At 37.5% G+C, this 12,251-nt stretch overlaps 1 protein-coding gene across 5 annotated transcripts in view; it reads right to left on the bottom strand.

Annotated features, from left to right (window-relative positions):
- SLC2A9 (solute carrier family 2 member 9) overlaps positions 1-12,251 on the bottom strand; it is a 181,732-nt gene that overhangs the window by 93,608 nt on the left and 75,873 nt on the right. For 3 of the 5 annotated variants that reach the window (XM_038399971.2, XM_038399973.2, XM_038399972.2), the window contains exons 7-8: positions 8,103-8,278; positions 2,676-2,786 (exon numbers count right to left, since the gene is read on the bottom strand). In XM_038399971.2, coding sequence (XP_038255899.1) covers positions 2,676-2,786; positions 8,103-8,278 — 287 coding nt within the window. The remainder of the gene's footprint in view (positions 1-2,675; positions 2,787-8,102; positions 8,279-12,251) is intronic. The other 2 variants (XM_043512420.1, XM_043512421.1) reach the window with 1 other exon arrangement.

The following is a 12,251-nucleotide window of genomic DNA, read 5'->3' as shown; positions in this document are numbered from 1 at the left end:
GCAGAGGGACCCTGGATCTCTGAGCCCCCATGGGTGGTGAGGGCCTCAGAACTCCCAGCTACTCACAGCTACCCAGTCCCTTCCAATTTTATCATGGATATTTTTTAGCAAAAAGTCAGGAATAGATCATGGGCTCTGGTGAATTTTTCTTTACTGCCCAGGACCTATCTGTGACTTTTACTAAAAATATCCATGACAAAAATCTTAGCCTTAATTATAATATTTGTATGTTTGTTTTTCCTCAAGGATCACATCAACCTATTATTACTGGGCTATTATTCCCAGAAGATAACTTAAAGGGACACTTTCTATTTGAATTTTATGTTCTTGTATTAAGGATATATTGTGAATTGAATGTTTTTTAGATTCTTTATCAAAAAATATATATTATGGTTTTTCTTCTCTCCTGTCTGTTGGGTAGACCCAAAGCACTACTACCAAACGCTCTGCTGTCTTTTTACACAACAGCGTGCTGCCTGTATAAGCTACTGTCTAATTGCATCATGGATCCTTTAATGGACTAGTCCACAAAGAGGATAAAAGTCTACTGTTGCTATCTGACAATGGAGGTACTGTAATTCATTAACTCACTTGGTAGGGACCTCTGCATTGGTCCTAGGTTCTATTCTTGATGATGACCTGGTTTCAGTTTCATTTTGTTGCTATTGTAAACACCTAATTGCAGATTTCTGGGAAAGAGTGTGCTTATGAACTCCTACCCAGAGCAGTGCAGGAGCGTGATGCAGTTTGCCATCAACTAAACAGTGAAACTGACCATACATAAAATGCTGGCAAATGCACAAAACAAACAAACTTGGGGAAAAAGAAAAAAAAAACAACATACCCCCTTCAATCTCTTGCAACTATAGTAGTCTTAGGAGTTACTTGTAACAAGAGAAGGTATAACATTTTCAAATGGCAATGTAAAATTCAAGTTGGTGTCCCTTGGAACAGGAACAATAAAATGTGCCTGAGGATTCTTGAAATAAAATTAAGTCTATAAAGCAATGTTTCAGTGTATCTCAAAAGAGCATGTTTGAAAAGTTAGAGATTTCCATACATCAGTATTTCCAGAGGCGCAACAAGCCAGACTGAATATAAAAGAAGGAAGGGAATTAAAAATAACCTTGTGGGCATCAGAAACTTACTGAAGAAATCACAGATATCGGGAACTTAGACATATCCATTTCTTGTTAGATATAACAATGTATTCTGAACATGCCCTAAAAACTGACTGTATGGAACCCACTGAAAAGACAACAGACCCTATTTATAGAATAGCTTTTATGCCATCAAACCTTCTCCGTGTAATTTTCAGTGCCAGAAAACAAAGATCATCATCCTCCCCATATAAAAATATCTACCAAATCATTTTTTGTGTTTATCTTAAACAAAGAAATATTAAAATAATGTCCCATTTATTTAAAAGTGTGGCTATGTATCTAAACTGAGATCATCACAAATCTAAATATAGATGTGTGGAAAGGTACAAAACATCAGGAGAAGGCCTTTGTGACATTTAAGATCTCCTTATGTCCCATACAATATGGAAATAATGTTGATAGCTTGGTTTAGTATAACATTTAAGAGGCCACAAAGTACTTGTTATCCTACTAGAATGGATTTTTTGCCAAGATTGTTTCTCTGACATTTAAAACTGCTTTAAATCCCAACATGATTACGTAATATTGTTTTAATAGTATTAGAATATATGCAGATAAAACTTTAATTAAAAAGTATGAAATTTACCTTTGCAGTTAATCTGTTGATTTGCAATGTCACATTCCAAAAACATTTAAAATGTTTTAATTATAATAGTGCAAACAAAAATAAGCTTGCACTAACAGCGAGCAGTTTATTCAACTACTGAAAGTACCTTCGGTTTTATTTTGTCACAATAGCGTATCATGTTGTCTAATCAAGTTTGCTGGTGAGGAAGGGGGGGTAATGAAACTGCATGTGGCTACTACTTCTCCATCAAAAGTTTATGGGGATTTTTTGCATTTGAATTCAGTATACATTCACGGCACATTATAGATTCTGGTGCTAAAGAGCTTTGTATTCACTACCACTGAAGGGGCCAGAAGTGAAATCACGGAACTTTGGTCCTCCACATCATCATCATTGTGGTGGTTTGCTTATCTTCCCATCACTGTTTAAAATGAACGGCTGGTCTATAAACAAACATTTACACGTATGCCATGAAAGGTGAAAAATTTAGCTTGATTTAGCTTACTCATTAATCACTATGGAATAATTGTCACAGCACCACTTTTTGACGGCTTTCTGAAGTCCAAAATGACTTACCTTTTTTACCTAGCCCAACCCTGAATTGGGATCTTGAGGATAAACTTCTCCATGCCCTTCTTTCTGTTCATTTACATGAGCAGTTTCACAGCTCACTATCTGGATAAATTTGATATTAAAGCTGTTGCTATATAGTTTAAATGTCATTCGGGGTTTATACACCCACCATAGTCAAGGCAAGTAGGTCTAGAATTGGACTCAACTATGGTATTTTCAAGCTGTTGAACTTAATCATCAATATATGGCTGCTGATAAAGTTTTAACATGAATAAAGAAGTAATACATCAGTAACATAACATTAAATAAGTAATTTTAAGGGGGTTATTTATCATCAAATATACACATCTCCAATTTATCATTCAACTTACAGAAGAAACAGCAGACAAAATCTCAACAGTGCTGGTGCTCAAGGTAACATAAGGGATCAGTTTTTGACTTATCCCAGCTTCACTGAAGATGCTGTTTGTGTAGTACCAGATCTATATTAAAAAACAAAATAAATGGCTCATTAGCTGTCATAGTTTGAAAAAGGGGACTTTAACGTTTAATTTGAATATATAAATAGAAGACTTTAAAAAAAAGCCAAATAATATTGCCTGAAAATGCTGAAGTGACTATAAATCTTAAATTGGGGCACATGATTGATGTATAATTTTTTTGTTTCTTCACTCACAAATCAAGAACTTTGAGCAAAAAATGGATAAAACCTAAAAGGCAAATTATAAAAGCTGAAATACAATATTGGGTCTAATTCTGTACTGCCTTACGCCTTGTGAGGTGACCTGTAATATTTACACCTGTGCATAATAGACTGAAAAGAGGGAGTAAAACACAACCAAGTCACTAAACTAGTATCTTACACCCACTCTGCACAAGTGGAAATGGCTATACAAGCTGCACGGCAGTACAAAATACCTAGGGCCCAAACCAGCAAGGTACTGATGTGATGGCTGACATCTTGGCCAACACATTGCACACTGAACTGGGGGACCCCCAGAACTAAAAGCCTGAGCTACTACAGCTTGAGATAAAGAGCCTGGCCTCTCTAGTTCAGGGCTATATCAACTCATCTCCCCTATGGATTGGCACAGAGCGGGACTTTAACACATATTCACCAGTGGGTTACACTGAGTGCCCACAACTGGCCCACAAGTCAATCAAAGGCATTCAGTATCTTGCTGAATATGGCCCTTGGCAAGTAAATGATAGCACAGAAACATGGCACATTCTAAAACCTCTACAGGCCAATAGATCTTTGGGAAGGGCTGGATGAAGCTGATTTGTACTTTCTACAGTTAATAAGGACTGCTTTCTACCTAGATGGTCATACACCATATAATGTGCTTGTGCTGTAAATAACGTGTCTGGCAACACTAAAGCATCAGCCACTGTTCAGAGAAGTGAAAACTGTAAACATTTATTTGAAATCGGAGATTCTTGGACAGAAGGAAATGAGACAAAGAAAATCAGCTGCCAAAACATGCAATGTGATTAGCGGTTCTACTGTAAAGCAGAAACAACTGGCAGACAGAGAGAGGGGATGTCTTTGATTACCAGAGAAGGACAAAAATAACAGATTGCTAGAAGGATGTGAAGTCTCTACAATGAAAGCCATAAACAACATCTTAGCACTAAAAAAAAAAAAATCAAAATTTGCTCCACTCAGGTACACTGAATTAGTGTTAGTATTTTTTCCATATACTGTGATTAGCAGCTTGTTTTGGTGCCAAGAGTGAATGGGCTTGGGAGAGACTGACAATCCTCCCACTCCAAACAAGAAGATGCCAGCAGACAACCAAAGCCTCTTCAAAGGGAAGCTAAGTTTAATAAGCCCAGTGGGGCATATGAACCTCACTGAGGGGAAGCCAAGCCTGAGAAGTCCACCAAAGCACATGAGTCTTAATGGATCCTAGTGAGGGTGTCTGAAACCAAGCAGCCCAGAGAGTATGTGATACCACCTTCTGACTTGGTGCCTTGTGTGGGTGGAGCTTAGAAGAGTATTACCAACTTGTTCACCCAATCCTGACCCGTGGACAATATGATTCTATTAAAAAATGGTTCAGCTCAACTAGACAAGGCAGAAACAGAGAGCAAAGGGAGCATTCATGTCCCTGTGCAATTCACACACCAAGGAATAACTGTTTGAGAGAAGAATAACCAGTGCCAATGATTTATTTTAGTAATCTGGATAAAATATTTCAGCATCTTTGCCCTTAAACATAATTTACAGAATAAAGTTAATCTTTGTTGATTGTCTATCGGAAACGTTTTATCCCTCAAAATTCTATCTTAAAGTTGTACATGGTGTATGTTAAGCAGTTTGAAATTAATTATATTAAATATGAAGCAGGAGAGAAAAGGAACAGATCAAATTCACCAGTGATGAGAAATTCTATTCACTTCATTTAGTTTTGTGTGTACTTTAGGGCTGAGATACTTTATTATTAATTTATATTTTGAAGTTAATTCCTTGTCCATGGTATATAGATTTATCATATACAACTTTTTATTGAAACAGTAGAACTAATACAGCTTTCTTTTGAATATTGTGATTGATTGTTTAATGCTTCACCATAATTACATCTACTAGTATGATCATCAATGTCTTCATTATAGTTTCCTGTGCATCTAGAAAATAAATGTGCTTGCTGGAATTAAATGGTGAGAATTTTTATTACAAGATAAAGCCTTAGAAGGGAATAATTGCTAGATATACTCCTCAAGATACCAGCTGGACAATTACAGAAGGCAGCCACTTGGTAATCTCCCCTGGAAATGATCTGAAGCTCTTGGATAAATGTGGAAGGATCAGTCCAATCTTTTTTCTGTGACAACCATCTGGGCAAGACATATGGCAAGCCCTGCCTGGCTAGTAGGCCACCACAGGCCAGCTGGATCTTAGTTTAATATTATGAAGCATTTTCACATTGTAAAGAACTCTCATATGAAATCAGAGGAAAAAAAATGTTAATCCACTTAAAATACTGTGACTGTGTGAGAATGGATTTATTGAGTGCTTGCGACTGTGTAGGCAAAATACTTGCACATGGGCCAAATCCTGATTGCCACATAGTCCCACTGAAACCAGTAGGATTCCTAAGGAAGTTATGTCAAGTCTGTAAGAATAATGGTTGCATGGTTGAGAAATAAAAGGCTATATTTATTTTTTAATTCTCTCTCAAAATTAAAACAACGTTATCTCAAGAAACCTGCACCAGGAGAGGATGGGTGTCTGCATGCGCACAATCTTATTTTCCTGCCAAAAGGACAGTAGCATCTTTCTTTCTCAGTCCCATTGTCCCACCTGGGGGCCTAATCCAAAATCCACTGAAAACAATTGGAGTTATTTGCACTGGCTTCAGTGGGGTTTGGATCAGGCCCAATCTGAGAAAACAGTATACACCATGCAAGACATCATATACTTGCACTGTTCTACTTTTAGATCCTATAAGGAAGAAGGAGAACCTGCTTGCTCTTTGTGCCCTCCTATATGATGAATAATCTGTAGATTCCAGTAGACATTAAAATGGCAATTTCCACTAGATACCGGGATTCCAACATATGCCTAGGTGTGAGGACACTTTCTGTGTACCAAGAGATTTTTTCAGAAATGCTTAGCATTCCCCAAACTAAGTCTCTGATTACGTTTTAAAGATTGCAGTGGATGTTTATACTGGTGAAGAATTCAAAGCTAAGGTATGCACATGTACAGAAGTAAGGTCCTGATTTAGCAAAGTATTTAAGCATGTTCCTAACTTTAAGTAATTAATGGAAGTATTCATGCACTTAAATTTAGGACTGTGCTTAAATACCTTGCTGAATTTAGTCTTAAATAAGGAATTCAAGGAGACGTATTTCCCGAGTAATGAACATACTGGATAAGTTACTGTGAAATATGATTGACGCAAATAGTATAATTAAGTTAAAAAAATAGTTTTGTCCCAACCGTCATTGAACATGTGCATGATTTCCACTTACCTCAATGGGAGCCCAGTAAATATATCAGAGAGCTGAATATGGCTATGATTTGATTTTGCAGGAAAAGAGTAGGGAGAGCTATAAAATTAAAATCAACCAAAGAAAAGCAGCAGCAGGTATGTCCAGGTACCTTACCCTCTTCTTAGAATGTCTTAAGTTCTTAGTAGCATAACAAAGCAAGTGAAACAGTGATTCAGTATGTACTTTAGCCAATTTCTGTTACACAGCATCTTTCTTGCAGGCATCCCAGAAGGTTTTACAATAATACTACTTTAACCAGAAAATCAGTTTCAAATCATAATTCAAAACTCAACTTGTGTAACAAATTTTACATAATTGGCAGAATTATATGGAAAAAAAATGAGATAAAAATACCTAATTCCTAGGACTACAGGGCACTGCCAATTGATACTTCTATATGGAGCTTGATTTCAAAATGTGCCTACCTAAAATAAATGCTGCATTAGTTTTGGAACATGTACAATAGTTTTAAAAAAGTTACACCCCACCAGAAAAGATATGGTGTTTTGCTCTTAAAGCATGTCATATTTCAATGGAGCTGGTCAATTTTAGTCTTTCAAATATGCCAAAAGTCACACATTTCTCCTTATATCCCTGAAAATGTATCTATGGGATTTTTTAAACAATGCAAGCACATAACTTTATTAGTCTGTGTTACTTACTGTAGGTGTCATTTATTTCATTTATAAATTGAGTTGATATATTGTAACAAAGAATGGGTGACAAGATAATTCCATTTCATTTCATCTCAAGATATCCACAACAAGGAACAAAAAACCCTGTCATTAGCACTGAAATCTTGCAGTTAGAAGAAAACAATACCTACTGTACTAGGTTTTTTCTAGTGTACCCTAAAAATTGAAGAAAATCTTTTAGACTTCTTTCTCGTATGTGTTTAAAAGTATTTCTGTTACCTGGGTTACATTTCCAGTTCATTATTCTGCAGTATGATCTTAGACAAATCACTTTAGGTAACATTTTCAGAAGTGCCTATGTGACTTTTAAGGTATGTCTACACTGCAGCTAGGAGTGAGCCTCCCAGTCTGGGTAGACAGACTTGTGCTACCGTGCTAAATACAGCAACGTTGACGTTGCAGCATGAAGGGAGGCTTGGACAAGGCATTTGTGCACATGCCCATCCTGCCCCTTGAATCCTAGCTCAGGTGGCTATCCTGAGCCTATGCCAGGGCTGCAAGAGTCAAACCACTATTTTTTGCACCCTAGCGTGAGCCCTGCTAATATGAGTCTGTCTATCTGGGAAGGTGCCTCATGCCCAGCTGTAGTGTAGATACACCCTTAAAGGATCACTTTTGCAAACTGGGACTTATGCTCCTAAGAGCATGAGTCTCATTGAAAATCAAAGGGACTTAGGCCTCCAAATGCCTAAGTCACTTGTGAAAATGTTACCCCCAGGAGACCCCAATTAGAGCTGGGCAAATAACTGATTTTTCAGTTCGCTGGCAGTTAAAAAAAATTGGGTCGGGTTGAACCAAACCCAAAAATTGTGAATGTGAATGACTGTGAATTGCCACTATGAATGAGAGAGAGAGAGAGAGAGAACAATGCATACACAATGTCAGGTATGCCAGAGGGAATGAACAGAACAGGTAATCCTCAAGTGATCCACCCCTGTCGTCCATTTACAGCTTCTGGCAAACAGAGGTTAGGGACACCATCATGAGGAATAGAAGAGAAATGATAAAATTATGAAAATAGTCAAGTATGAGAACATATAAATACTGATTAGCAAAAGATGTGACCCATTAGCAGGCTGGATACTGAAAAGGAATACTTACAGCATTTAGCCCACATAGCTGGTAGCAGGCCATGGTGATGATCACAGTAATGATCTGCCAGCGTACAGAGCGGTTTCTCAGAAGTTGAAAGACAGACTCTAATTTAACATTTCTCTGTGCTTCACTCTCTTCTAATTCATGAGAGACATCATCTTTCCCAAGGAAGGTCTGGAATGCTGCAAATGGACAATCGGATACCTCAGCAAGAAACCTAATATGCTTTATTTTTAAAAACAGGTGAGTTTCGCAAAGGTTGAATATATTTAAAAACACACAATGTTTTTCACCTCTTTAGTGTAACTATTTTGCTCCCTTTTTATTGGGCGTGGCCTAGCTCACCATCATCACTACAATGGAATGCAATTTTGGGGCCCAGTCCTGCAAGCTGCTGAGCTTGCTCAACTCCAGCTGAAGGCAATGGCCGTCGAGGCCATTCAGCATCTTGCAAGATCGGTCACTTTCTTTTATTTTGTGTCTTTCATACAAATTCTATCTCCAAAATACTTTACCAAGTCAAAACTATACAAAAGACAAAGGAGGATGTAAACTGAAGGAAATTTTAACCAGGATATCACAAGTGGTGCTGAACATCTCATTTGGTCCTGACTACCCATGTAGCCAACCAGTGGAGTACCTGTTGACACTCATCTTCAGAATGGCAATTTTGGGTAGCATAGGCAAGGTTTTAATCAGAAGACCAAAAGCAGAGGGGAAAACTACATTACAATGCATACGAAAGGGAGAAGTCGGACATTTAAAGATGTGATTTAAAAAGAAAACAGTTGTGGAGGCAAAGATATATAGGAAGAGATAATTAATTTCACCTACAGCTACAAAGATTTACATGGTGCTTGACTGATAAATAAAAAGACAGGGTCCTTGCCTCAAGAACCTAATCTCGCTCCCAACAAGTCCCAAATGATTTGGGATTTTAGTGACCTGAAAATCCACCTCTCCAGCTCTGTGATAGTGCAGCAATTTTGATCAGTGGAGGCACTAGAGGCAATTGCCCCCTGCTTTAACAGGGAAGAGCCTTAATGTCCGAATTAAATGAACATTTATTTAGATTAAAATAAATAAGAGGTCATTTTATGTACAGCATATAAACACTCTTAGTTACATAGCGTCTGTATTTGTGTGCCAATACATTCTCCCTCCTCCCCTTCTCTCTGTTTATGTTACAATACAATACAGATTCTTTACATTAAAGATGAGAAAAAACTTAGGAGGAAGTCTGGAATTCATACAGAACTATTTAACGTTGATTGTAACAGAGATCTATGCATCCAATGTACCTATGGTATCTCTATAGCACCCATCACCACAATATCCAGAACAAAGGAGGGATTTTCCAAAGCACTAGCCTAACTCAGTTCCATGAAGGTAAATGGGAGTTTTACCATGGACTTTAAAGAGAGCGGTGTTGGGCCAAGCAAATGGGTGAAAATTCCACCTAAAAAATGCAAGTAGCAATGAGCTCAAGAGACTTTGTTTCTGAAGATGAAACAGACTGAAAAGTAATGAGAAAAAGCAGAAAGGTGCAATTATTATAAGCCAAGAAAGAACATACATTTGGGGCTGAAAGATTTTACCCTTCCTAAAACAATAAACTTCTTCTTTATGTAGACAGATTACAGCCAATGATTCAACTCCTCAGTGTATTAAATGGTTGGAAAGAATTACCCAAAGCAGTTAGTATTTTCCCAGTTCCCATACATAAAAAACTGGGAATCTAATTCACACCACTTTCCGTATGTCAGTGTTTATACCTCATTAACATGCATCAGCCAAAAAAACCCAAATCACCTTGATGCTATAACATAATGGGTGATGATTTACTGCATTAACTTTTCGCTGTGAACAATAAGAGCTTTCTACTGCATTCATGCACAAAGCATTTCCAGAAGCATTAGTCACTTTTCAAAACCCTTAATTTTGAAGTTGTCTTATGGGTGTGCTATAAATTGCTGATATTTTTATTAAAATCTCCAAGAACATATCCTGGGGGTTGGCTTCATAATATATATTTAAATGTTCAACACCTTGGAATTATTTCTGCTACAGAGAATCAATTGCATTATAAAGGCTCCTGTAACCAGGCTGTTCTGAACACTGTAGGAGGCAAGTCTCAAAAACAATTATTTACTCAGCAAGCCACTTAAAAATTCCTCCTTTTAAGGAAATAATAGCAGTTATTATTTTATTAGGAAGGAAAGTGATAGCGTTGCTTTGATTTTCCTGAGAAAGAAAAAAAGTGTACTTTTGGCTTATTCACAGCTTTGCAAAGTATTATCTACAGAGGCATAATGTGCACAGCCACTCTTTTAGACCGCACAAAGGACTTGGCTATCTAATAAAGACAGATACACTAAGTCATGACGATTGAAATGCCCACATTCCATTTAAGGTCTAAAATTCCTGGATTGTAGCATTATCTAGCAAAGAAATAGGCCATACTGTGGAATTTCAATGTTATTAAGAACGTCACCCAAATCAAACAAAAAACCCATAATATCAATGTTCCAGGACCTGCGTTAGCTACCAGTTCAGTTCTCAGTGGAATTAAAAAGGACCTAGCCAAAATCTTCAGAACTGTCTAGCAATTTTGGACACCTCCATTTTTTTCATGCCCAACTTGAGACCTCTTAGGGTCTGTCTACGTTAAACTAAACACCAGCAGATGGCCTGTGTCAACTGCTGTGGGCTTGTGGGTCATAAGCTGTGAGGCTGAAAAACTGTGGTGTAGACATTCTGGCTCAGGGTGGAGTCTGGGCTCTGGGACCTTCTCCTAGTGTAGGATCCCAGATCCCGGAATCCAGCTCGAGCCTGAACATGTACACAGCCCCATGGCTGAGCCCCAGAAGCCTGAACCCCAGAAGCCTGAGTCAGCCGACATGCACCAACCATGGATCTTTAATTGAAGTGCAGACAGACCCTTTAAAGAGCCTAATTTTCAGGGGCGGTTGCTGATCACTTCCTGAAAATATGGTGTGTCAAGCTGGGCACCCAAAACGAAGGCAAACAAAAACAATAGTCACTTTTGAAAATCTTGGGTCATTAACTTCAACCTATAGCAGCCTAACTACTTTGAGAGCTGCATTCTCAAGAGACCTCATCTCTCAATGCTCCATTCTACCATCCCTGGTACCAAGAGAGGCATCCATGCAGGAGCCCCCTTTCCTTCGGAAGAAAGGGGTCTGTTAGCAGAGCATTATACCTAAAGGGCTTTTTCTTCTGCAACTCACAGTTTTCCCTTTGGCGCAACAGACTAGATTATTTTTTAAACCTTCTGGCACACTGCTTAGATTCATCTTATTAGGTCTTTTGAGCAGAGGTAGGTTAATAAACAAATCTTAACTGTTTTGTGGTTGTGTCCTTTTCTCATGGACAAATTATAATGCATTGAATTATACTTTTTAAATGATGTACTTAATTCTTGTTTAAATTATTGTAATGTATGTAGAACTTGGTATAAACTGTAAAAGTAGAAGTAAATCTAGGTATAGTATATTTAATGACCTACCTACCTATCTCCATATTATATTCTTTATTGTTAAGGATGGTAAATATTGAAGAACATCACATAAGGAAGGTAATTAGAAGTACAACACTAAAGAGCTTCACATATTTTTAATGCATCTGTTTTATTTTTTATTGGTGTAAATCAGGTCAGTGAACAATTTTCTTTATTTTTCCTGTTCTCAGAACCCTCAACATCCCTGTAGGGCATGCAGTCCAAATACAGGTGCAGTCAAGTAAAAAGGAAGCAATCTGTCTATTCTGCACAGGGGGTTTGGTATATTTCTAACCAGAGAAGGAAGTCAAAAATCGTTAATACAGAAAATGATTAATCGAGCACAAGGTAGGGAAAAAAAAGTATCTATTTTCCTTTCCCTCTCTGCAGTTCAGAATAGAGATGTAACTGCCAACAGCAAAACATCACAAATAATTGAAACACCAATAAATCAATGAATGCTAACAAACCACTATTTCCCTACATTAATGCAAAGTATAGAGCACACTCATACAACGCTATATCCTTTCCAGCAGATTTAACAAGATTTCGTGTTACTCAACACTTATCCTGAAATTTCCTCCAACTCCCCGCTTCCAATAATGTCAGAAATATAATTTTATAAGTTAATAACA

This window comes from Dermochelys coriacea, chromosome 4 (genome assembly GCF_009764565.3).
Source record: "Dermochelys coriacea isolate rDerCor1 chromosome 4, rDerCor1.pri.v4, whole genome shotgun sequence".
NCBI lineage: Eukaryota > Metazoa > Chordata > Testudines > Dermochelyidae > Dermochelys > Dermochelys coriacea.
Note: the sequence above shows the minus strand (reverse complement) of the source record. Positions and strands in the feature narration are given on the sequence as shown.